Below are 26,163 nucleotides of genomic sequence, written 5' to 3'. Positions count from 1 at the left end.
GGCAAGCAGTGGCTTCCCCATGTCCATCTCAATAACAGACTGTGGACTTTTTCTCCAGAAACGTCTCCAAACCTATTTTAAACCCAGATACACTAACGGCTGTTTCCACATCCTCTGGCAGCAAGTTCCAGAGCTTTAGTATTCTTTGAGTGAAAAAAATATTTCCTCCTATTTGTTTCAAAAGTATTTAAAAGTATTTCCATATAATTTTTTTTGTAAAATACATGGGTACATTCACAGAGTACATGTACATATGTATGCCTGTCCTGAAGAAAGTGTACATTTGTATGTGTGCATTCTGGGTGCTTATCTTATAAAGCAATCTATATGCCTAGCAGGCTTATTTGCAAAAGAGAAAGGCACCCATCTTTTGACACAAATCGCAAGCTGGGCATCCTTCTCACAGGGTTGTCCAAATTGGCATAATCGAAAGCTGATTTTGGGCATCCTCAATTACTCTCCTCGTGAGGATGACCAATGTTCACGGGGGCATGTTAGAGGCATAGCGAAAGCGGGACTGGGGTGTGCCTAACACATGGGCATCCTCGACCCATAATGGAAAAAGGAAGGGCGTCCCTGACTAACACTTGCACGACTTTATCTAGTCCTGTTTTTCTTACAACCAAGACCCTTTCTCCCCCAGTGGTCACTAATCCCCTCCCACCCTGAAAAAAAAATTTAAAAAATATTTTTTCCAGCCTCTATGCCAGCTCCATGACAGCAGTATGCAGGTCCCTGGAGCAGTTTTAGTGGGTGCAGTGCACTTCAGGTAGGCGATCCCAAGCCCACCCCCCTACCTGTTACACTTGTGGTGGTAAATGTGAGCCCTTCAACACCCACCACAAACCCACTGTACCCACATGTAGGTGCCCCCCCTTCACCCATAAGGGCTATGGTAGTGGTGTACAGTTGTGGGGAGTGGGTTTTTTTTTTTGGGGGGGGGGGTTGGGGGACCCAGCACCCAACGTAAGGGAGCTATGCACCTGGTAGCAATTTATGAAGTCCACTGCAGTGGCCCCTAGGGTGCCCGGTTGGTGTCCTGGCATATCAGGGGGACCTGTGCACTATGAATGCTGGCTCCTCCCACGACCAAAGGGCTTGCATTTGGTCATTTCTGAGATGGGTGCCCTCGGTTTCCATTATCGCCGAAAATAGGGGATGACCATCATTAAGGACGACCATCTCTAAGGTCGACCTAAATTTTGTGATTTGGGTGTCCACGACCGTATTATTGAAAAAGATGGATGCCCTTCTTGTTTCGATAATACGGGTTTCTTCGCCCTTTTGCCAGGATGTCCTGCGAGGATGTCCTCAGGAGAACTTGGGCACTCCTTTCGATTATGCCCCTCCACGTTTCCCTTGTAAAATAACGGTACCTATGACATCCTAATATAGACAAATTATGTTTATAAAATAATTATAAAAGAGGAATGTTTCTGATATTATTTTCAGGTGCACAGTTATAAAGTCCCCTCTGTGGGTCATATGCACTAACCACTTTAGTACATCGGTCAATTTGGGCTAGATTCTATATATAGCACCAAAATAAGCACTATTCTATAAACCACAATTCAATTTCAGCACGGTTTATAGAATAGCGCTTAGGCCCAGGGGTCACTTGTAAATTTAGCACCACCTTTTCCTGAAACGAAAATGTGGTGGAAATTCCCACACCTAAATTTCCACATGGAGCCCCCATATTCTATAATGACGTGTGTAACTGAAAACAATGCCTCCGATCTGCCCCAAAAGGCCCATGACCAATGTTCCCTCTATGCGTTGCGCATGAGTGATTTAGGAGCGCTGCTCAGAGATTTTACATGGTCGCTCACAAAATTGTTTTTTTGTGCTATATATGGAAATGCATTGCTAATACTGGTGCTCAAAATTGTTGGTTTTTAAAACTTGCTGCTCACACGAAAAAAGCGATTGCACGCACCAGGACACTCCTTAGAGGGAACATTGCCCATAACACTCCATCCGGCTATTCCTTCCATTACCACTCAGAGTTGCAGTCATCTACCGCCCCCCTGACAAACCCCTCTCTTCATTCCTTACTGACTTCGACGCTTGGCTCACCGTCTTTCTTGATCCCGCATCTCCTTCCCTCATTCTTGGTGATTTTAACATTCACGTTGACAACCCATCCAATGCCTACGCTTCTAAATTTCTTACTCTGATATCCTCCTTTAACCTCCGACTATGCTCTACCACCCCTACTCACCGTGATGGCCATTGTCTCGACCTCGTTCTCGTCTCTTCCTGCTCACCTTCCAATTTCTGCACCTCAGTCCTTCCTATCTCAGATCATCACCTAATTACCCTCACACTTCATCACCCTCCCCCTCAACCTCGCCCAACTATAACCACGCCTTTCAGGAATCTCCAAGCTGTCGACCCCCCTACCCTATCCTCCCACATCTCCAATCTCTTCCCTTCCATCTCGTCTTCTGAATCTGTCGACACGGCTGTCTCTACCTACAATGAAACTCTCTCCACCGCTCTGGATACCCTAGCACCATCTGTCTCTCGCCCCACTAAGCGCACTAATCCGCAGCCCTGGTTAACCCCCTGCATCCGTTACCTTCGCTCCTGCACCCGATCTGCTGAACGACTCTGGAGGAAATCTCGCACCCTATCAGACTTCACCCATTACAAATTCATGCTATCCTCCTTCCAATCCTCCCTATTCCTTGCCAAACAGGAATATTATTCTCAATTAACCAATTCTCTTGGCTCCAACCCTCGTCGCCTCTTTGCCACTCTCAACTCCCTACTTAAAGTACCCTCCGCTCCCACCCCTCCCTCACTCTCTCCTCAATCACTAGCTGACCACTTCCGCGATAAAGTGCAGAAGATCAACCTTGAATTCACTTCCAAGCCTTCTCCTCCCTGTGACTTCTTAACCCACTCCCTCAACCAACCTAACCCGGCCTCCTTTTCCTCCTTCCCTGAGATCACCGAAGAGGAAACTGCTCGCCTTCTTTCTTCCTCCAAGTGCACCACCTGTTCCTCGGATCCCATTCCCACCAATCTGCTTACCAACATCTCTCCTACAGTTATCCCCTCAATCTGTCACATCCTCAACCTCTCTCTCTCCACTGCTACTGTCCCTGACACCTTCAAGCATGCAGTAGTCACACCACTTCTCAAAAAACCATCACTTGACCCCACCTGTCCCTCCAACTACCGCCCCATTTCTCTTCTACCCTTCCTCTCCAAATTACTTGAGCGTGCTGTCCACAGCCGTTGCTTTGACTTCCTCTCCTCTCAGGCTGTCCTCGACCCGCTTCAATCTGGCTTTCGCCCACTACACTCGACAGAAACAGCACTCTCTAAAGTCTGCAATGACCTGTTCCTCGCCAAATCCAAAGGCCATTACTCCATCCTCATCCTCCTCGACCTATCCGCCGCCTTTGACACCGTCAATCATAATTTACTTCTTGACACACTGTCCTCATTTGGGTTCCAGGGCTCCGTCCTCTCCTGGTTCTCCTCGTATCTTTCCCAACGCACCTTCAGAGTATCTTCTAATGGCTCCTCTTCCACCCCCATCCCGCTCTCTGTTGGGGTTCCCCAAGGATCTGTCCTTGGACCGCTTCTCTTCTCGATATACACCTCTTCCCTTGGCTCGTTGATCTCATGTCATGGTTTCCAGTACCATCTCTATGCCGATGACACCCAGCTTTACCTCTCCACTCCCGACATCACAGTTGAAACCCAGGCCAAAGTTTCAGCCTGCCTTTCCGACATCGCTGCCTGGATGTCCAACCGGCATCTGAAACTGAACATGGCAAAGACTGAGCTCCTTATCTTTCCACCCAAACCCTCTTCTCCTCTTCCCCCACTTTCCGTCTCTGTTGACAACACCCTCATCCTCCCCGTCTCTTCAGCACGCAATCTCAGAGTCATCTTCGATTCCTCCCTCTCCTTCTCTGCCCATATCCAACAGACAGCTAAGACCTGTCGCTTCTTCCTCTATAATATTAGCAAAATTCGCCCCTTCCTCTCTGAACAGACCACCTGCATCCTCGTCCACTCACTCGTTACCTCTCGTCTTGACTATTGCAACCTTCTCCTCGCTGGCCTCCCGCTTAGCCACCTATCCCCCCTTCAATCTGTCCAAAATTCCGCCGCACGTCTTATCTACCGCGTGAACCGATACTCTCATATCACCCCCCTCCTTAAGTCGCTTCACTGGCTCCCAATCCACTACCGTATACAGTTCAAGCTTCTTCTATTGACCTTCAAGTGCACTCAATCTGCTGCCCCCCATTACCTCTCTACCCTCCTCTCCCCGTATGTTCCCACCCGTAACCTCCGCTCTCAGGACAAATCACTCCTATCTGTACCCTTCTCCACCACCGCTAACTCCAGACTCCGCCCCTTCTGCCTCGCAGCACCTTATGCCTGGAACAGACTTCCTGAGCCCATACGCCATGCGCCCTCCCTGCCCATCTTCAAGTCCTTACTCAAGGCCCATCTCTTCTCCCTTGCTTTTGGCGCCTAACCACCTTCCCCATTCCTGTTACCTACACTGACTGTGTAGTCTATTACCGTTAGATTGTAAGCTCTCTTGAGCAGGGACTGTCCCTCCCCGTGTTTAAACTTGTACAGCGCTGCGTAACCCTGGCAGCGCTATAGAAATGCTAAGTAGTAGTAGTAGTAGTAGTAGTATTTCCACTCCCCCTTATTTGGGCCACTCATAAAATTTAGGCATGGATCCACACCTAAATGTACCTATATAAGGTCTAATTAATTCTAATTAGTGCTAATAATTGCCTGTTAAAAAAACCAATTATTGGCACCAATTGGCTTGTTAGGGCCTGGATGGGGGGGGGGGGGGTAAACAGGGTAGCTGTCCTGGGCCTTATAGCTCCTGGGGCTCCAGGCATCTCTTTCCCTTCTCCCCACCACATTCTGTCTTCTCCTCCCTTCCTGATCTTTTTTTAAAACGTATTTTCCTTCTTAGAGGGGTCCCAGTATGGCAGCCATTCTCACAAGCTGCCCCGAAGCTTTGCCTCTCTGCCACGATCTGCCCCCCTCTGATGCAATTTCCTATCATAGTAGAGAGGGAAAGCATGTGAGGATGGCTGCCTTGCCGGAGCCCCTTTCAGAAGGGAAATAAAATTTGTAAAGGAGACTGCGAGGGGAAGAGAGGGAGACAGACTGTGGTGGGTAGAATGGTAAGAGATGCGAGGACTGTGTAGTAGCAATGCAGGTGAAGAGATCAGGCGAGGGGGGATCAGGGGCCCCCTCCTTAATTTCTGCCCTGGGCCGTACCATGTCTAAAACCAGCTCTGCTTGTTATGTAATTAAATTGCACACACAAACTCGGCACATGTGCAAATTTTGCATGATCTCATGCAGGTGTAATGCCCATGCATTCAATTTAGTTGCAATTTCTGCAGGATTCGCTAGAGTGTTTTATAGAGACATATGTGTCTTTATAAAGCAGGCTAAAATTAGGCCTTGGGTGCTATAAAATGAGAATTATTGGGTGTATGATCTAATTTTTATAGTTGTTTTTTAGTTTCTTTTTTTCACTTGCCACATCCAGTTTACAAATTACTTCATGGCTGATGGATATTCTGAGTAAGAGACAGCAGTTTTTTTGAGTAGATATCATATTAAATTTGAAAAAATTTTGTTTCCATTAAAATTAAGATTACAATCCAGATACCTCTACAAATGAGAGTTTAGTGTTCTAAATAAACTATTACTAGTTCAGGGGCGTAGCCAGACCTCGACGGGAGGAAGGGCCAGAGCCCAATGTGGGGGGGGGGCACATTTTGGCCCACCTCCCCTCTGCCGCTCTCCCGCCACCACTTCCACCCACCACGGCCGCTACCACCTCCCCGCTGCTGCCCTCCTGGAACTGATTCCAGCCCCCGCTGCCGCTCCCTCCCCACCACCACTGAGAACGTACCTTGGCTGGTGGAGGTCCCCAATCGCCGCCAGCTAAAGAGTTTGTCCCGTGCTGGTCTCAAACTGGGGGCCCCAGAGCCAATTTGGGAGGCCTAGGCCCCTGTGCCCCCCCCCCCCCCGTAGCTACACCACTGTACCAGCTGTGCATTGATTACTCAGTAAATCTAAAGCATTTCCAAAGTAGAAACACGCATACTTGGAAATCTTACCATAAACTTAGCCCACCTCTAGTGCTGTACTTCCCCTATGTTGATTTCTGTTGTGCCTTTAATTCTCATATTTAGCAAACAGGATCTGTTTTCCTTTTAGCTATACCATGCCCATCCAATAGTCACTACAATGCATGTATGACTGCCTGTCCTGCAACGTGTGTTGACCCATCAGCCCCCGAAAACTGCAATAAGCCCTGCATCGAAGGCTGTGAATGTGATGATGGATATGTGCTCAGTGGAGGTTCCTGTGTTTCGAGAGCTGACTGTGGATGCTGGTACAAAGACAAATACTACACCGTGAGTGAGAGAGGCTTTTCCTACATAATATTAAGCATAATTTCACTGATATTTGATTACTTGAAGATATTATGATCTTTGCATCTTTCCTACAGAAAGGAGAGAGCTTCATTGACGGGAACTGTGAGAACAAATGCCAGTGTAAGGGAAATAACCAGGTGGAATGTGTTTCAGTCATTTGTGGACCAGATGAAATCTGTAAAGTTCAAAATGGCCTCCTGGGATGTTACCCAGCCAGCACTGCTACATGTCACATCTATGGAGACCCCCACTATACAACATTTGATGGAAAAGTTCACCACTTCCAGGGTTCCTGTAATTACACAGTGGCTGAGACATGTGGAAACACTTCTGTCAGCTTTAGTGTTACAACAAGGAATGAGCACAGGGGGAACCCAAGCTGGACGGCACTTAATTCTGTGGCTCTTACTGTGAATGGCATTCATATTGCACTCAGAAAGCACAACTTTGTCTATGTAAGTACATTTCTGTGTTTGATTTTACATTCCTGTAGGTGTATTTCTGACATTAACACATGAAGTACTTACACAAATTCAGAAGTTTTGGTTGGGAGAATATTTACTCTACTTGGGGTGATTCAGCATCTGAGATCTGCAGAATTGTTCATCAGGCAGCCAGTTGGATTGTTAACCATATTCCAGTTTGAAATGGAGTGGAAAATCATGTTACTTTAAAGAATTTCAGTCTGTGAAACCTAATTCCCATGAGGAGTCCCTATAAGGGCAGTTCTATAGATACATATGGTTAGGCGCCTCTTTGCCGCAAATGTGCCTAAAGGTAGCACTTATACACATTATGCAGTTTTCTATAAGTGAATGTATATGTGCTATGCTGGACAAATGCAAGGGGGGGCATATATTTGAGTGGAGTATGGGTGGGTCATGGACATGTCTTCAGTTACGAGTGTAGCTTATGTAGAGGAGTGTGGTAGCCGTGTTAGTCCACTCTTAAGGTTATCAATAGAAATCAAACAAAATAAAACATGGAAAAGAAAATAAGATGATACCTTTTTTATTGGACATAACTTAATACATTTCTTGATTAGCTTTCGAAGGTTGCCCTTCTTCCTCAGATCGGAAATAAGCAAATGTGCTAGCTGACTGAGGCATATTTTCAAAGCACTTAGCCTTCTAAAGTTCCATAGGCTTCTATGGAACTTTGGAAGGCTAAGTGCTTTGAAAATATATAGTATATAAGTGAAAACATTCAAGCATTACTATGACAGTCTGACAGGGTGGGTGGATGGGGGTGGGTCGGAGGTATGCATGGGGACATCAAAGCATATCATTGATATTCTAACAGGACGGGTGTGGATAGGTGAGGGGAGGGTGATCAACAGAGACATACAGCTTTATGGTTTATAATGGGCTAGGAACCCCAGATCATTGTTAAGTCCTTTCTGTTGGGTGTTAAAATATTCAATCATTCTGACTTCAAAGGTCTTACGTTCTTGTATGGTTTTAAAGTTACCTTTCAGGATTCTCACTATGAAGTCACTGGTACAGTGTCCTGGTCCTGTAAAATGTTGACCAACAGGCGTGGGAACCCTGCTGGCACCAGTATTGTTCATATGATGTCTATGTAAATTGAATCTTGTCTTAAGCATCTGGCCTGTTTCTCCAATATAGCATCCTTCGTTACATTTTTTACACTGAATGATATATACCACATTAGTGTAGCTTATGAAACAATATGTTACATGTGCCCATGACAAACTTACCTGTTATCAGTTACACCTTGTCAATAGCAAGTGCAAATGATGATGCATAAATAGTAGACACGCTGATGGTGGGTTACAGTAGTATTCTGTAATGCTATCTTGGCGCCCAGATGCCATTATAGAATTTGCACTTAGTGAGCACTATTGGGGTGTCTAGTCTATGGTGGCCAATTATAGAATTGGCACCTATATATCATGGGACTAATTCCTAAGGGACTGTCTTTCTTCTATGTTTGTACAGCGCTGTGTACGCTTTGTAGCGCTATAGAAATGCTAAATAGTAGTAGTAGTAGTAATGAATTCAGAAATCCTCCCTTACTGCTAAGGGATCTCTTCAGGCCTAAAAGCAAAACCTACTGTAAAGCATATATATTCAGGCACATTCTTAACTATATACCCGAGAGAGTAGTTATTTTCCATTCCCTTTTTTATGGTCTCTTTTTTCCTCTCAGCTGAATGGTTTGTGGATTTTTCTTGTGCTGTACCGACAGCTTCGCACAAAGAAATAATGTGAAACTCTCAAACAGTTGTAACATGATCTTAATATGTACTTGTCACTTATTCTCATAATATGTAAATGCTCCGAGTAGTTTCTAATACTAGAATGCTTTCAAATTAAGGACTATCAGTATAAAATTCAAGATACTAAATAGTTCTCTCATGTTTCATCTACTTCATTTTGTTTACTGTCAGGTTAACAATGGATTGTTGACCAACTTCCCTGCCAGTCCCACCCCTGGAGTAAGCATTTCAAATACTAAAACCCGTACGATCATCAGCACAAACTTTGGTCTTGAGCTCCAGTTTGATGGTGACCAGGAGCTCTTTGTCAGAGTGAAGGAATACTATAAAGGGTTATTGTGTGGTCTGTGTGGGACCTACACTAGCAACCAAGAAGATGATTTCATGAAACCGGATGGAGTGGTTGTTCCAGATTTCAATGACTTTGGAAACAGCTGGAGAGTTCCCGATGATGAATGGCCGTAAGTAGCTTGACTCTTCTTTCATTTTAAGGCTTTATGGATAAATTACCTCTGGAAAATTCTCTTATTTAAAGATAATTTCATACAGCACAGCAGTAAATTTGTGTAGCCTGATTTTACTTAGGTTGTCTAGATAGAAATACAGGTATATTTGGTAGCATGAACTGCGGGAACAGCTACTGAACAAAGAAACACATTAAAAGAAGAGCAGCGCTCTGTGGGGTTTTGTACGTGCAACTGCTTGCATTATACATGTAAGCAGTGGAATCTGAAACCTGCACATGTCTAAATGGCAGATTTTACAAAACTGCACATACAAGCAAAGTCAATTAATTAGCTGACCTCCGTAACTGAATGTTTTATATTTTCAATGTGGTTTTAAAAGTCAGAGAGCTAAGCACAATTGGCTATGAAATCTCTCCTTCAAAGCCCAGTTCTACATACAGTAAGTAGTTTGCTTATAGTTATGCTGTGTATTTATATAATACAATATAATACTGATATTTATTGCATGCATCTTACGCAAAGGTTTAGAGCAGATTAAATAAGAATATAACGGGGGAAAAACAACCCTAAAAGAAACAAAATTATAATAAAATAAAACTTACATTTGAACAATTAAAAGCTTTCAATAATTTCCTAAACCTTAGATAGCAAGATTCCAATCTAATTTCAGATACCAAAGAATTCCAAATTTTGCAGCCTGGTATAAGAAAGAAGTTACCAATCTGTAAAATGTACCTATACCATTATTAAGTTTAAATACCATTTCCTGATAAAAAATATCATTCAAATTGGTTTGCATAATATAAAAAGACAAAAGTGAAGAAAAGCAAAGAATAAAACAGCAAAGATTAAAAGATACATCAAAATTATTAAAACAGACAAACTGCCTCATACAACAGACAGGGATGAAAGAAAAAGAAGAGTTTTCAATTTCTTCCAGAATCAATGAACTAGACTCTATTCTCAGGTCAGAGGGCAATTTGTTCCCTAACTCAGGTCCTACAACCTGAAATGCTCTTGCACTCCACCCCACTTTCTTCATGTGGTCTAGTCCATGGATTTTGAGAATATTCCCTTGAGATGAGTGCAAAGCCTGTCGAAGTACATAGGGTCCGAAGCAGCACAGCACTGGAAGGTAGCTAATCATCATTCTGTAAAGTCTGTTAGCAGTCTAAACTGGTATATTGTGTCCTGTAATTCAAAACTCCTCCTTGCTTGTATGCAAAATCATCCTCTTGTAAAATGTACTCTATCACGAACCCTGTATTATCAGTCATTTTTGAGTTCAACAGTAACTGTATCTTATTTTTTCTTAGCTGCAATGCAACAACTGATCCCAAACCATGTCCACCAGCCCTGCAGCAAGCATCCGAGGAGTACTGTAAAGTCCTAATGATGACCAATGGCCCATTTAGCCCTTGCCATTCTCTTATCCCACCCAAAGAGTACTTCGAGAGTTGCGTCTACGACCAGTGTGCCACAGGGGGGAGCTCTGAACAGCTCTGTGTTGTCCTGGCATCCTATGCGGCTGCATGCGAGGCAGTTGGAGTACATCTGGGTGACTGGAGGAATGGGACCATATGTGGTACAGTCCATTAATAATTTTTATCAATAATTTACTAACATGGACCACAGAATTCAGTTTTCCATTTCATATTGCTTTTTCTAGGCCAACCCATAAAATTAACTACACTGAGCTAATATGCAACTTTATTCCAACTCCAAAGTGAGTTGAGGAAATTGAAGCACCTTCTGTTCTCACAACACATTTGCATTGTATCTGGACCTTACTGAGCATACAGGGGTAAATTCTATAAATGACACCAAAAAAATTGGCACCAAAGAGTCAAATAACCAAAAAAAAAAAGTTCTATGCGGATTACTTAGTTAACAGAATCGGACCAATAATCCAGGAATTACAAAAAATAATTATAAACCAATTTTAAGGATATTCTGCTGCTAAACACAAATCTCTTTGAGTATTGGCTTAAGAAATACTAAGAATGTTGAAAGCGTTTGCTTTAAGTATAGTCGTACTCAATTCCAGTCTCTTACATCTCATTTCCATATATCCAAATGAATGACGTTTGCATAACTGATCTTAAAACCCAGTTAATTTGTATGTTATAATTCTTTTGAAACAAGATCGCTTTGTGAATTTTGAGAGCAGCATGTGCCCCCTTGATCTATAGTCTTAACTCAGTATACTGAAAATTAATTAAACATTTTATTAAACAAAATCAAATGAATATCAACAAAAAGTGAAATAATCAATTCTTAAAAAATGACAACCAAAACAGTAATTTATACCATTAAGAATTATTATGTTTTTTTATACACAGGAAATGCCACAACCATAACTCCAACCACAACCGTTTCTACATCAACAACACCTTCAGTATCACCATCATCTTCAGGTAATAAAGTCTTCTTCCAGGTTCTTTATTGATTATACAACTAGTGGAAATCTGAAATGTTTAAATGAACTTTAATACGAGAAATGCAGCCATTTTTCAGCTCAGCTAAAGGAGTGTCAGCATTAGCTTTACAAAGCTTAGTAAATCACCGAGTATTTTGAAAGCTGTCCTGCCATTGGCTGGTGCCTGTGGTCAGTAGCTGACTCAGTCCTTGTCCAGTTTCAATCTCCAGTCTCTAATGAGTGGAGGCGTGGCCTAATGGTTAGTTCAATGGACTTTGATCCTGATAACCTGGGTTTGATTCCCACTGTAGCTCCTTGTGACCTTGGGCAAGTCACTTAGCCCTCAATGACCCAGATATAAACACTTCAATTGTGAGTCCCCTAGGGACAGAGAAAGTACTTGCATATAACGTGTACAGTGCTGTAATGTGTAATATCACTATAGAAATGATCAGTAGTAGTTTATTATAGAAACATCTTCATAGCACGTGACCATTATCAAGAAGGAAATGCAGTGTCATGAGCTGTTCAACATGTCCTTGTTTACATTGTAGACGCAACAACTGTGACTGAAATAACATTTACCACAGTCAAAACTCTACCTCCTGTCGTCTCCACCACAGCCCAATCATCTACAACAGGTAGTTTTTTTAATCATTAATTCAGACATTTACAAATAGTTTTGAACAGAGTAAATCTCCATTGGATATCTCCAGTGTCATCCTAAGTATCTCTCTACAGAATTTCATCTGAAATCCAAAAGGTACACCATGAGGGCATTTTACCTCATTCTGTAGAGAGATACTTAGGATGACACTGGACATGAAACATCCACCATAATTACTGCTCTTCCTTCTGGACCACCAACTACAACCTCACCACCAGCTCCAACTGGTATTGTAAAAATGTTTTTACCATTAATTCACTTCCATAGACACTAAGAATTACTGTCCTAATGACAAGCCTCAGCTAGTGTTTGTAGAAGTCCCACACTTATAACAATTTATCTAATTCCAGTATACATCCTTGCACTGGAGAAATGTCACATTAAGCCCCATTTTGCATAGGATGTTTGGGTAGGGATTGGGACATCCAGCTCAGATATTCACAATTCCTTGGGTATGTTGCAAAATTATGAGCTGAAGGCAGAGTCTTTTCTAAAATACATATACAGATGCGGGAGAATCAATTTCACAAAAGGAACATATTCAGGGTGTCTTTTACAAAGGCACGGTAGCGTTTTTAGCACGTGCAAATGAATAGCGCACGCTAAATGCTAGGAATATATGGACATCTTTAGCATTTAGCACATGCTTATTTTTAGTGCATGCTAAAAACGCTAGAGCACCTTTGTAAAGAGACCCCTATATTACTCATTGTGTTACCTCTTACATTCATCCTAGAAACTGAGACAAGAAACAGGATAGCAGAAATAATTTTTGAACAGACTACCACTGTGTGAAGTCTCAAAAGACATCTTTTAAAAGTCTATTTTATAAAGGCAATACAGGCGCTTATGTGACTCCCAGAACTGCCCCCTCTCCCGATAGTACTCAAATGCCACCTCATACATTTAAAGACCTGTTCTAAAGCTGGTGTAAATGTTTGCATGTACTCCATGGGAGTATCCAATATTTTGTAAAACCTACATCCCAACTCTTCCTTGTTCTACACAAACTGTGCCCTTAGAACCCCTATGTATGATCTCGGAGATTAGCATAGATATACAAGTATAAACATCAGCCTTTTCCTTACATAAAATCAGCTATGTGCATAGTAACACTTTTTTACAAAATAACCCCCCATAGGGTTATACTTTAAAAAAAGCAGCAAGTTAAAGAAAGCAAAAATGAGAAGTGTGTTGAAATGTTATCTATCTGCCTGATATGCAGCTACTAAGGGGGTGATTCTATATATGGTGCTTAATCAAATCCACGCAGAAAATATTTTCACCTAAGCATATTCTATAAATGGAGCCTAGATTTACTTATTTATTACATTTGTACCCCGCGCTTTCCCACACATAGCAGGTTCAATGCGTCTTACATAGTAAATAGAATATTACAAATTGTAGTAAACATAGTAATAGTGGGGATTTAAGGATATGTAAATTGAACATGGATAGGTAAACAAAGATATGCAAAAGGAAAGGAGATTGGGAGAGGTAAGGAGTAGGAAGAATGAAGAAAACAAGATTGGGGGATGAGCATAAGGAGATTGGGAGACATGGTCTAAGGTATAATAATCGTCAGGACAGGAATCATGTGGGTGGGCTTAAAAAGTTAAGTTGGGTCATTAGGATAAGCTTTCTTGAAGAGATGGGTCTTCAACATTTTTCTGAAGGGCAGATGATGGTTGATTATTCGGATGGTCTTGGTAGAGCGTTCCAAAGCTGGCTGCCCAAAAAGGAGAAACTGGATGCATAGGAGGTTTTGTATTTAATACCTTTGCAGTTGGGAAGGTGTAAATTGAGGTAAGTACAAGAAGACATTTAGGCGCAGTGTATAGAACACACTTAGTTGATATCCCGGTGCCTAAAACTATGTGCATCCATTTATACCAAAGAAAACATGACATAAATCCCGGTAGATAATAAGCCCTTGTTGTTGATGGTGGGGCTGTTCTCTCCCAGCAGGACCTGGACTCAACCAAACATCACCCCTGTGCTTACTTCTCTAAAAGTGCATACTTTTGCCCCGTAGGAGATTAACTACAATATTGGGGAGAGAGAGATGATGGCATCTGTTGGAAGTAGCACAACACCCTGTAACGATTTTATAGGCCACAGGAATCTAGTGTATATACAATTTGCACAATGGCTTAGACCTCGCCAGACTAGATAGGCATTATTCTTCCCCTGGTTTTATTTTGTAATTGCGTATTGCCGATGCTCCAAGAAGGGCAATGCAGATGCGCTCTCCAGGACACGGACCTCACAAAGACATGTAACCAGGATCCTATTATACCCGAGAACCAGACTGTAGCTACGTTGACTGTGGAATTTATTACTAAATTACAACAGGCCGAAACAGAGTCACCCAATAGCAGGCTGATCCACTGTCTGGCATCAAGCAATACTGTCAGAGATGCATGACAGTAAATAAGCAGGGCATGCAGGGATCTGTAAAACTATACAGTTATTAAATAATTTCTTTTGATGGCCATCAATGCAAAAGGATAATAAGACTTATGTAGTCTTCTGCACTCTCTAGCCTTTGTTTGGTCTACTGCTTGATGCATTACACAATGCTCTGCCCAGAAGATATTCTGAATATTAGCTTTTGAAAAATTTTAGCCCCTGAGGCAGCAGTGTGTGAAATAGTGGTCTTCAATAGGTTTTAACAGATGGAATAAAGATAAATAAAATTCAACAGAGTTAACTAAGATAAGTAAAATGAGTATAAATGATAAACAATGTTGTTGCTATCCAAGGATTAGGGAAGGGACGTGGGGCAACCAATCCAGGTAGGACACCAAAAGCTGAGTAGAAAAAAATCTTTATTGCCAGTGACCAGATATAAAAGACTTGACACGGTTCCGTGTTTCGGCAAATGTTGTTGTTCATATGTTTGATTGAGAAGTTTATCAAATGTTACTTCTCAGACTGCAGAATTGCAGGGATGCCCATTATCTCTGGCATGGATTTGGCTCTTCCTAGGAAGCTTACTGTTCCTTGGTTGGTAACCTGTCCAGTAACTGACAATGCCACGAGACTAAGGCATCGACTGTTGTGTTCCTTAATCTAAGTGTACTGTCTTTAGTGCTCCTTGATTCAGCAGCCAATCCATAACATCAGCAGTTAAGCTGCAAATAGTGAATATAAAAAAGCCCTGAAGAATGTTGTTACTCAAATTAATTAACATTTCCTTCTGAATATTATTTCTCTACTGTTCCAGTTGACCTTTGTCCCGTATCTTGTACATTTGATGATGACTTCTGCCACTGGACACAAGCTGCTGATGACAACTTTGACTGGAAACGTCAAAAGGGGCCAACACCAAGTTCTTCAACAGGACCTTCCTATGACCACACTACCGGAAGTAGGTGCAGAAATGAACAATTGATTATACTAAATAAGTTTTGCTGCAGTTTGTTTCAAACTTTAAAAGTTAGAATTTTGATTTATTTCTTCAGTGGCTTCACTCATCTGCCTTCTATATGACTTCAGATCTAGACTCAGCTACCACTGTCTATTAGTGGGCAGTACCGTAAGACTGTAGGCATGGCCCTGAGCAGAATAGGAATACTGGGAGTTAGTTATCTAACAGGGATTACCTGAAAGAGAATTTCTTCTGAGTTATCTTGAATGGTGTTTGTCCCTTTGTGATTTCTCCATCCATGGACTTCTTTGCACTTGCCACAGAGTCATATCAATAGCTGAGAGGAGACTGTGGTTCCTTGCAGATTTGCTGCCAAGGAGAATCTTTCTTAAAGTCATGCAGCATCTACCTCCACCAGATCATCACTTTATTTACTTTAGGATGAGTGCATTTTAATACCCTTTTTATCATGCAGGGCTATATGCTATACTATAAGTTTTTATAGTAGCTTTCATAGACTGGAAAATAAGTGGTTCTTACCTTTCATTGTCATAATTTTCACAGTGATATTTCTGAAGAAATTGGAAAGAAATAGAACATTTTCTTCTCTTTTAGATGGCTACTACATCTACATTGAGGGGAATGATGCTGGCGTTGGAGCTGTAGCTCGGCTGCTCAGTCCTCAATGCCAATCCCAAGGGCCTCATTGTTTCCGCTTTTGGTATCACATGTTTGGCGTCGGTGAGATAATGGCACTAAAGGTTTCTGTGCTAAACAATGGAATTCTTCAGAACGTGTTTTCACAGTTTGGCCATAAGGGAGATGAGTGGCACTTTGGAGAGGTACTTCTGGATCTGTCAAAAAATTCGCAGGTAGGTACACCATGTGTTGTTTAAGGAAATATATTCATCCTTGTTTCATGGATGTCTCACGTAGAGTACAGTGAGTAACCAACCTTTAAATGTCCCAAATCACTTGATCATGCAGGGTATTCTTAACGCTATAAATGTGACCAACCCAGCAGAAATCAAATTTGAAATGATGGCACATGAAATAATTAATTACTGTGAGAGAAGCCTCGGCAGTGACTAGTTTCATGTCGGAACCACTGCCCAACGACTCACTTATCTCATCATCTGCTTCAAACTATTTTCACAGTATTTCCAAAATTTTCATCTTTTATTATCTTACAATACTTTATAAAAAAGTGTTTTTTTTTTCACTTATCTTAAAAGAGTTCTATAGCAACTTGAAGTAATTTTGTCAATTGCCTAGGACCTGACCAAATTTCAAGTTTGATTTACGCTGGGTTGGTCACATTTATAGAATACAGTGAGTTAGAATCACAATGAGTAGCTGGACATTTATATATCTACATTATAACGCAGGATACTGAATGAATTCCAAAATGCACAGAATAAATATTGATGATCATAATGTAGAAAGAAGATGGAATCAAAGGAAAACTTAAATGACCTTTATATTTTGAACAGGACATAGAGGGGTGTAAACTGCATGAGCAGACTAGATGGACCATACTACTACTACTAATAGCATTTATATAGCACTACCAGACGCATGCAGCGCGATACCTGAATCAGTTCATTTACTATGAAAGAGAGTGGGCAATATATACATATATTTATTGATCCACTCATATATTTGAGTGACCTTTACGCGTACAGCTGACAATAAAGCGAATGCTACATACCTGTAGAAGGTATTCTCTGAGGACAGCAGGCTGATTGTTCTCACTGATGGGTGACGTCCACGGCAGCCCCTCCAATGGAAACTTCACTAGCAAAGGCCTTTGCTAGTCCTCGCGCGCCCATGCGCACCGCGCATACGCGGCCGTCTTCCCGCCCGAACCGGCTCGTATTCGTCAGTCCCATATGTAGCAAGACAAAAACAAGGGAAGACACAACTCCAAAGGGGAGGCGGGCGGGTTTGTGAGAACAATCAGCCTGCTGTCCTCGGAGAATACCTTCTACAGGTATGTAGCATTCGCTTTCTCCGAGGACAAGCAGGCTGCTTGTTCTCACTGATGGGGTATCCCTAGCCCCCAGGCTCACTCAAAACAACAAACATGGTCAATTGGGCCTCGCAACGGCGAGGACATAACTGAGATTGACCTAACAACTTATTCAACTAACTGAGAGTGTAGCCTGGAACAGAATACACATGGGCCTAGGGGGGTGGAGTTGGATTCTAAACCCCGAACAGATTCTGAAGCACTGACTGCCCGAACCAACTGTCGCGTCGGGTATCCTGCTGCAGGCAGTAATGAGATGTGAATGTGTGGATAGATGACCACGTCGCAGCTTTGCAGATCTCTTCAATAGTGGCTGATTTCAAGTGGGCCACTGACGCAGCCATGGCTCTGACATTGTGAGCCGTGACATGACCCTCAAGAGCCAGCCCAGCCTGGGCGTAAGTGAAGGAAATGCAATCTGCTAGCCAATTGGATATGGTGCGTTTCCCCACAGCCACTCCCCTCCTGTTGGGATCAAAAGAAACAAACAATTGGGCGGACTGTCTGTTGGGCTGTGTCCGTCCAGATAGAAGGCCAATGCTCTTTTGCAGTCCAATATGTGCAGCCGACATTCAGCAGGGCAGGAATGAGGACGGGGAAAGAATGTTGGCAAGACAATTGACTGGTTCAGATGGAACTCCGACACTACCTTCGGCAAGAACTTAGGGTGAGTGCGGAGGACTACTCTGGTATGATGAAATTTGGTGTAAGGGGCCTGGGCTACCAGGGCCTGAAGCTCACTGACTCTACGAGCTGAAGTAACTGCCACCAAGAAAATGACCTTACAGGTCAAGTACTTCAGATGGCAGGAGTTCAGTGGCTCAAAAGGAGGTTTCATCAGCTGGGTGAGAACGACATTGAGATCCCATGACACTGTAGGAGGTTTGACGGGGGGCTTTGACAAAAGCAAACCTCTCATGAAGCGAACAACTAAAGGCTGTCCTGAGATCGGCTTACCTTCCACACGGTAATGGTATGCACTGATTGCACTAAGGTGAACCCTTACAGAGTTGGTCTTGAGACCAGACTCAGACAAGTGCAGAAGGTAGTCAAGCAGGGTCTGTGTAGGACAAGAGCGAGGATCTAGGGCCTTGCTGTCACACCAGACGGCAAACCTCCTCCATAGAAAGAAGTAACTCCTCTTAGTGGAATCTTTCCTGGAAGCAAGCAAGATACGGGAGACATCCTCTGACAGACCCAAAGAGGCAACGTCTACGCTCTCAACATCCAGGCCGTGAGAGCCAGAGACTGGAGGTTGGGATGCAGAAGCGCCCCTTCGTCCTGTGTGATGAGGGTCGGAAAACACTCCAATCTCCACGGTTCTTCGGAGGACAACTCCAGAAGAAGAGGGAACGAGATCTGACGCGGCCAAAACGGAGCAATCAGAATCATGGTGCCTCGGTCTTGCTTGAGTTTCAACAAAGTCTTCCCCACCAGAGGTATGGGAGGATAAGCATACAGTAGACCTTCCCCCCAGTCCAGGAGGAAGGCATCCAATGCCAGTCTGCCGTGGGCCTGAAGTCTGGAACAGAACTGAGGGACTTTGTGGTTGGCTCGAGATGCAAAAAGATCTACCAAGGGGGTGCCCCACACCTGGAAGATCTGGCGCACTACTCTGGAGTTGAGCGACCACTCGTGAGGTTGCATGATCCTGCTCAACTTGTCGGCCAGACTGTTGTTTACGCCTGCCAGATATGTGGCTTGGAGCACCATGCCGTGACGGCGAGCCCAGAGCCACATGCTGACGGCCTCCTGACACAGGGGGCAAGATCCGGTGCCCCCCTGCTTGTTGATGTAATACATGGCAACCTGGTTGTCTGTCTGAATTTGGATAATTTGGTGGGACAGCTGATCTCTGAAAGCCTTCAGAGCGTTCCAGACCGCTCGTAACTCCAGGAGATTGATCTGCAGATCGCGTTCCTGGAGGGACCAGCTTCCCTGGGTGTGAAGCCCATCGACATGAGCTCCCCACCCCAGGAGAGACGCATCCGTAGCCAGCACTTTTTGTGGCTGAGGAATTTGGAAAGGACGTCCCAGAGTCAAATTGGACCAAATCGTCCACCAATACAGGGATTTGAGAAAACTCGTGGACAGGTGGATCACGTCTTCTAGATCCCCAGCAGCCTGAAACCACTGGGAAGCTAGGGTCCATTGAGCAGATCGCATGTGAAGGCGGGCCATGGGAGTCACATGAACTGTGGAGGCCATGTGGCCCAACAATCTCAACATCTGCCGAGCTGTGATCTGCTGGGACGCTCACACCCAAGAGACGAGGGACCACAAGTTGTTGGCTCTCGTCTCTGGGAGATAGGCACGAGCCGTCCGAGAATCCAGCAGAGCTCCTATGAATTCGAGTCTCTGTACTGGGAGAAGATGGGACTTTGGATAATTTATCACAAACCCCAGTAGCTCCAGGAGGCGAATAGTCCTCTGCATGGACTGTAGAGCTCCTGCCTCGGATGTGTTCTTCACCAGCCAATCGTCGAGATAGGGGAACACGTGCACTCCCAGCCTGCGAAGCGCCGCTGCTACTACAGCCAGGCACTTCGTCAACACTCTGGGCGCAGAGGCGAGCCCAAAGGGTAGCACACAGTACTGGAAGTGACGTGTGCCCAGCTGAAATCGCAGATACTGCCTGTGAGCTGGCAGTATCGAGATGTGCGTGTAGGCATCCTTCAAGTCCAGAGAGCATAGCCAGTCGTTTTCCTGAATCATGGGAAGAAGGGTGCCCAGGGAAAGCATCCTGAACTTTTCCTTGACCAGATATTTGTTCAGGGCCCTTAGGTCTAGGATGGGACGCATCCCCCCTGTTTTCTTTTCCACAAGGAAGTACCTGGAATAGAATCCCAGCCCTTCTTGCCCGGATGGCATGGGCTCGACCGCATTGGCGCTGAGAAGGGCGGAGAGTTCCTCTGCAAGTACCTGCTTGTGCTGGAAGCTGTAGGATTGAGCTCCCGGTGGGCAATTTGGAGGTTTGGAGGCCAAATTGAGGGTGTATCCTTGCCGGACTATTTGAAGAACCCAACGGTCGGAGGTTATAAGAGGCCACCTTTGGTGAAAAGCTTTCAACCTCCCCCCGACCGGCAGATCGCCCGGCACTGACACGTTGATGTCGGCTATGCTCTGCTGGAGCCAGTCAAAAGCTCGCCCCCTGCTTTTGCTGGGGAGCCGTGGGGCCTTGCTGAGGCGCACGCTGCTGACGAGAGCGAGCGCACTGGGGCTTAGCCTGGGCCGCAGGCTGTCGAGAAGGAGGATTGTACCTACGCTTACCAGAAGAGTAGGGAACAGTCTTCATTCCCCCATAAAAATGTCTACCTGAGGAGGTAGATGCTGAAGGCTGCCGGCGGGAGAACTTGTCGAAAGCGGTATCCCGCTGGTGGAGCTGCTCTACCACCTGTTTGACTTTCTCGCCAAAAATGTTGTCCGCTCGGCAAGGGGAGTCCGCAATCCGCTGCTGGATCCTATTCTCCAGGTCGGAGGCACGCAGCCATGAGTGTCTGCGCATCACCACACCTTGAGCAGCGGCCCTGGACGCAACATCAAAGGTATCATATACCCCTCTGGCCTGACCACCTCCTGAAATGGCTTGGCTTGCTCAGGAGGGAGCTTGTCCACCAAGCCCGCCAACTGCCGCACATTGTTCCGCATATGGATGCTCGTGTAGAGCTGGTAAGACTGAATATTGGCCACAAGCATAGAAGAATGGTAGGCCTTCCTCCCAAAGGAATCTAAGGTTCTAGAGTCCTTGCCCGGGGGCGCCGAAGCATGCTCCCTAGAACTCTTAGCCTTCTTTAGGGCCAGATCCACCACACCAGAGTCGTGAGGCAACTGAGTGCGCATCAGCTCTGGGTCCCCATGGATCCGGTACTGGGACTCGATCTTCTTGGGAATGTGGGGATTAGTTAGTGGCTTGGTCCAGTTCGCCAGCAATGTCTTTCTTAGGACATGGTGCATGGGTACTGTGGACACTTCCTTAGGTGGAGAAGGATAGTCCAAGAGCTCAAACATTTCAGCCCTGGGCTCATCCTCCACAACCACCGGGAAGGGGATGGCCGTAGACATCTCCCGGACAAAGGCCGCAAAAGACAGACTCTCGGGAGGAGAAAGCTGCCTTTCAGCGGAGGGAGTGGGATCAGAAGGAAGGCCATCAGACTCCTCGTCAGAGAAATATCTGATGTCCTCCTCCTCCTCCCACGAGGCCTCACCATCGGTATCAGACACAAGTTCATGAACCTGTGTCTGAAGCCGTGCCCGGCTCGACTCTGTGGAAACACGGCCACGGTGGGAGCGTCGAGAGGTAGACTCCCTCGCCAGCACCGGCGAAGCTCCCTCCGCCGACGTCGTTGGGGAGCCTTCCTGGGAGGCGGCCGCAGTCGGTACCGCAAGCGGCACCGATGTCGGAGACCTCACCCCGGGCAAGGGGCCAGCCGGCGCCTCACTCGACGGTACCGGTGGCGCAAGCACCCCCGGTACCGGAGGGGAAGGGCGCAACAGCTCTCCCAGGATCTCCGGGAGAACGGCCCGGAGACTCTCGTGCAGAGCGGCTGTGGAGAAAGACATGGAAGCCGATGCAGGCGTCGAGGTCAGAGTCTGTTCCGAGCGTGGAGGCTGTTCCTGGCTGTCCAAGGTGGAGCGCATCGACACCTCCTGAACAGAGGGTGAGCGGTCCTCCCGGTGCCGATGCCTACTGGGTGCCGACTCCCTCGGCGACCCAGAGCTCTCGGTACCGATGCGGGAAGGAGACCGGTGTCGATGCTTCTTTGATTTTTTCAAATGAAGCATGTCACCGGAGCTTCCCGGTACCGACGAGGAGGACGTAGAATCCAGCCGTCGCTTCCTCGGGGCCGAGGCCGAAGAAGGTCGGTCTCGGGGGGGGGGGGCTGTACCGCAGGAGCCCTCAGGGTAGGGGGAGACCCACCCGAAGGCTCACTGCCACCAGCAGGGGAATGGACAGCCCTCACCTGCACTCCAGTCGAAGCACCACCGTCCGACAACATCAGCAACAGTGGAGGTCCCGGTACCACCGACGCCGACGCAGCCTTTCGATGTCTCCGTACCGACGATGCAGAGGGTCAATACCTCGATGCAGTCGATACGGTCGATGCCGAGGTCAAAGGTCTTGATGCTGCCGACGTCGATGCACTTGATGACTCCGGTGCTGTTGTCGACGAAGAGCCCGACAACAACACGTTCCACTGGGCCAATCTCGCTACCTGAGTCCTCTTTTGTAAAAGAGCGCAAAGACTACAGGCCTGCGGGCGGTGCCCAGCCCCCAGACACTGAAGACACGACGCGTGCCTATCAGTGAGCGAGATTACCCGGGCGCACTGGGTGCACTTCTTGAAGCCGCTGGGAGACTTCGATGACATGGGTGGAAAAATCACGCCGGCAAAATCAAAATTCGTAATGGCGACTAAGGGCACCAAAAATAGGGAGAGAGAAAAAACCCGTACCGAGGCCCCAAAAAAGGCCTACCCCGAAAGCGAAAAGAAACTTACGTCGAGGAAAACAAACTGGACACACGGGAAGGGACAAGACCGAAAGGTCTCTCTTTTTTTTTTTAACAAAATCGCGAGACGCGCGAGGGTCAACTTTGAGGGGCACGAAACGGCGCAAAACACGACCGTCCCGAGCGCGGACAAAAGAAGACTGACGAACACGAGCCGGTTCGGGCGGGAAGACGGCCGCGCATGCGCGGTGCACATGGGCGCGCGAGGACTAGCAAAGGCCTTTGCTAGTGAAGTTTCCGATTGGAGGGGCTGCCGTGGACGTCACCCATCAGTGAGAACAAGCAGCCTGCTTGTCATCGGAGAATCTGTACGTTGCCTGTGTAAATATCAGCCTTGCCTACGCTCTGTCCATATGACCACAGCTCTAACAAATACTCACTATACCATTCATGCACACAGGTGGATGGCAATGTTTTATAAATTCAAGTATGGAAAAGGTGCTTATACTCTGCTCTCTTTTACTCCTTCTCTTACTCTCAGCTGGTGACATCAATCCGAATTCTGGCCCTCCTCACCAACTATTATCCCAACTCTACAGATCTCACTGCGACCTCTCTAACCTCATCTCTATTCCTCTACTCTCCTCCTCTTCTCTGCCCTTCTCTTGCGCCCTATGGAATGCCTGCTCTATCTGTAACAAACACCCCTATATCCAGGACCTCTCCATCTCGCGTCACCTCCATCTGCTCGCCATAACAGAAACCTGGCTCTGCCCTGATGACTCTGCTTCAGTCGCAGCCCTCTGCCATGGCGGTTATCTTTTTTCACATACTCCTCGCCCTGCTGGTCGCGAGGGCGGTGTTGGACTACTTCTCTCTCCCTCCTCCAGATTTCAACCCATTCTTCCACCTCAATCTCACTGTTTTTCCTCCTTTGAAGTCCACTCTATCCGCCTTTTATCTCCTCTGCCTCTTCGAATAGCGGTAATTTATCGTCCCCCTGATAAGTCCTTTTCATCCTTTCTCAGTGACTTTGATGCCTGGCTTGCCTTCTTCCATGATCCTTCCTCCCCCTCTCTCATCCTTGGTGACTTTAATATTCCTGCTAATGATCCTTCCAACTCTTATATTTCTAAGTTACTCGCTTTAACACCCTCCTTTAATCTCCAACTATGCTCCACCTCCCCCACTCATCAAAATGGTCACTGTCTTCATCTCATCTTCTCCTCCAACTGTTCACCCTCTAGTTTCCTTGCCTCTGATCTTCCCCTCTCTGATCACCATCTTATAACTTTCACACTTAAATCTCCTCCCTCCCAGTCTCGTCCTATCTTATCTAATTTATCTAGGAATCTTCACGATATTGACCCTTCATCTCTATCCTCCCATGTTTCAAACCTCCTCTCTACTGTGGCACCATCCACGTCTGTCAACGAGGCTGTTTCTTCTTACAACAATACTCTATCCTCTGCCTTAGACACTCTTGCACCTTTGATGACCCACCCTCCTATAAGGCGTACAAAACCCCAACCTTGGCTGACTTCTAATATCCGCTACCTACGTTCCTGTACCCAATCCGCCGAACGCCTCTGGCGGAAATCTCGGGCCCTTGCTGATTTCTTACACTTTAAGTTCATGCTGACCTCCTTCCAATCTGCTCTTTTACGCGCCAAACAGGATTATTATATTCAAATGACCAGCTCTCTTGGCTCTAACCCTCGACTTCTCTTCACCACATTGAACTCTCTCCTCAAGGTGCCCCTCCCCCAACTCCCCCTTCATTATCTCCTCAGACCCTTGCTGAATTCTTTCACGACAAGGTTCAAAAGATAAACCTTGAATTCTCTACCTCGCCACCTCTCCCTCCACTAGTCCGTTCCCCTCTCTCTCCTTCCCCTCATTCCTTTTCCTCCTTTCCTGAAGTTACTATACAGGAAACTACACTTCTCCTTTCTTCCTCAAAATGTACCACCTGTTCCTCTGAATCCCATTCCCACCCATCTTCTTAATGCCATCTCACCTGCTCTTATTCCTTTTATCTGTCACATTCTCAACCTCTCACTTTCCACTGCAACTGTCCCTACTGCCTTTAAACATGCTGTGGTCACACCTCTCCTTAAGAAGCCTTCACTCGACCCTACTTGTCCCTCGAATTACCGACCCATCTCCCTCCTCCCTTTTCTCTCCAAATTACTTGAACGTGCTGTTCACCACCGCTGCCTTGATTTTCTCTCCTCACATGCTATTCTTGACCCACTACAATCTGGTTTTCGCCCTCTCCATTCAACCGAAACTGCGCTTACTAGAGTCTCCAATGACCTATTACTGGCTAAATCCAGAGGTCTCTATTCCATCCTCATTCTTCTTGATCTTTCCGCCGCTTTTGACACTGTCGATCACAAAATACTTCTCGATACCCTGTCCTCACTTCGATTCCAGGGCTCTGTCCTTTCCTGGTTCTCTTCCTACCTCTCCCTCCGCACCTTTAGTGTTCACTCTGGTGGATCCTCTTCTACTTCTATCCCTCTGCCTGTCGGCGTACCTCAGGGTTCTGTTCTTGGTCCTCTCCTCTTTTCCATCTACACTTCTTCCCTTGGCTCATTAATCTCATCCCATGGCTTTTCCTACCATCTCTATGCTGATGACTCCCAAATCTACCTTTATACCCCTGATATCTCACCTTGCATCCAAACCAAAGTATCAGCGTGCTTGTCTGACATTGCTGTCTGGCTGTCTCAACGCCACCTGAAATTAAATATGACCAAAACCGAGCTTCTCATTTCCCCCCCCCCCCCCCCCAAACCCACCTCCCCGCTCCCCCCGTTTTCTGTTTCTATTGATGGCTCTCTCATTCTCCCTGTCTCCTCAGCTCGAAACCTTGGGGTCATCTTTGACTCTTCTCTCTCCTTCTCTGCTCATATCCAGCAGATCACCAAGACCTGTCGTTTCTTTCTTTACAACATCCGTAAAATCCGCCCCTTTCTTTCCGAGCACTCTACCAAAACCCTCATCCACACCCTTGTCACCTCTCGTTTAGACTACTGCAATCTGCTTCT

At 45.7% G+C, this 26,163-nt stretch overlaps 1 protein-coding gene across 1 annotated transcript in view; it reads left to right on the top strand.

Annotated features, from left to right (window-relative positions):
- Positions 1-6,275: 6,275 nt before the first annotated feature.
- The window catches only part of LOC115478386 (IgGFc-binding protein-like), a 109,335-nt gene continuing 89,447 nt past the window's right edge, over positions 6,276-26,163 (top strand). The window contains exons 1-7 of the mRNA XM_030215684.1: positions 6,276-6,437; positions 6,533-6,913; positions 8,872-9,161; positions 10,484-10,752; positions 11,510-11,584; positions 15,483-15,626; positions 16,242-16,498. Of these exons, the coding sequence (XP_030071544.1) occupies positions 6,276-6,437; positions 6,533-6,913; positions 8,872-9,161; positions 10,484-10,752; positions 11,510-11,584; positions 15,483-15,626; positions 16,242-16,498 (1,578 nt within the window). The remainder of the gene's footprint in view (positions 6,438-6,532; positions 6,914-8,871; positions 9,162-10,483; positions 10,753-11,509; positions 11,585-15,482; positions 15,627-16,241; positions 16,499-26,163) is intronic.

Source organism: Microcaecilia unicolor, chromosome 10 (assembly GCF_901765095.1).
Source record: "Microcaecilia unicolor chromosome 10, aMicUni1.1, whole genome shotgun sequence".
In the NCBI taxonomy this organism is placed as follows: domain Eukaryota; kingdom Metazoa; phylum Chordata; class Amphibia; order Gymnophiona; family Siphonopidae; genus Microcaecilia; species Microcaecilia unicolor.
Note: the sequence above shows the minus strand (reverse complement) of the source record. Positions and strands in the feature narration are given on the sequence as shown.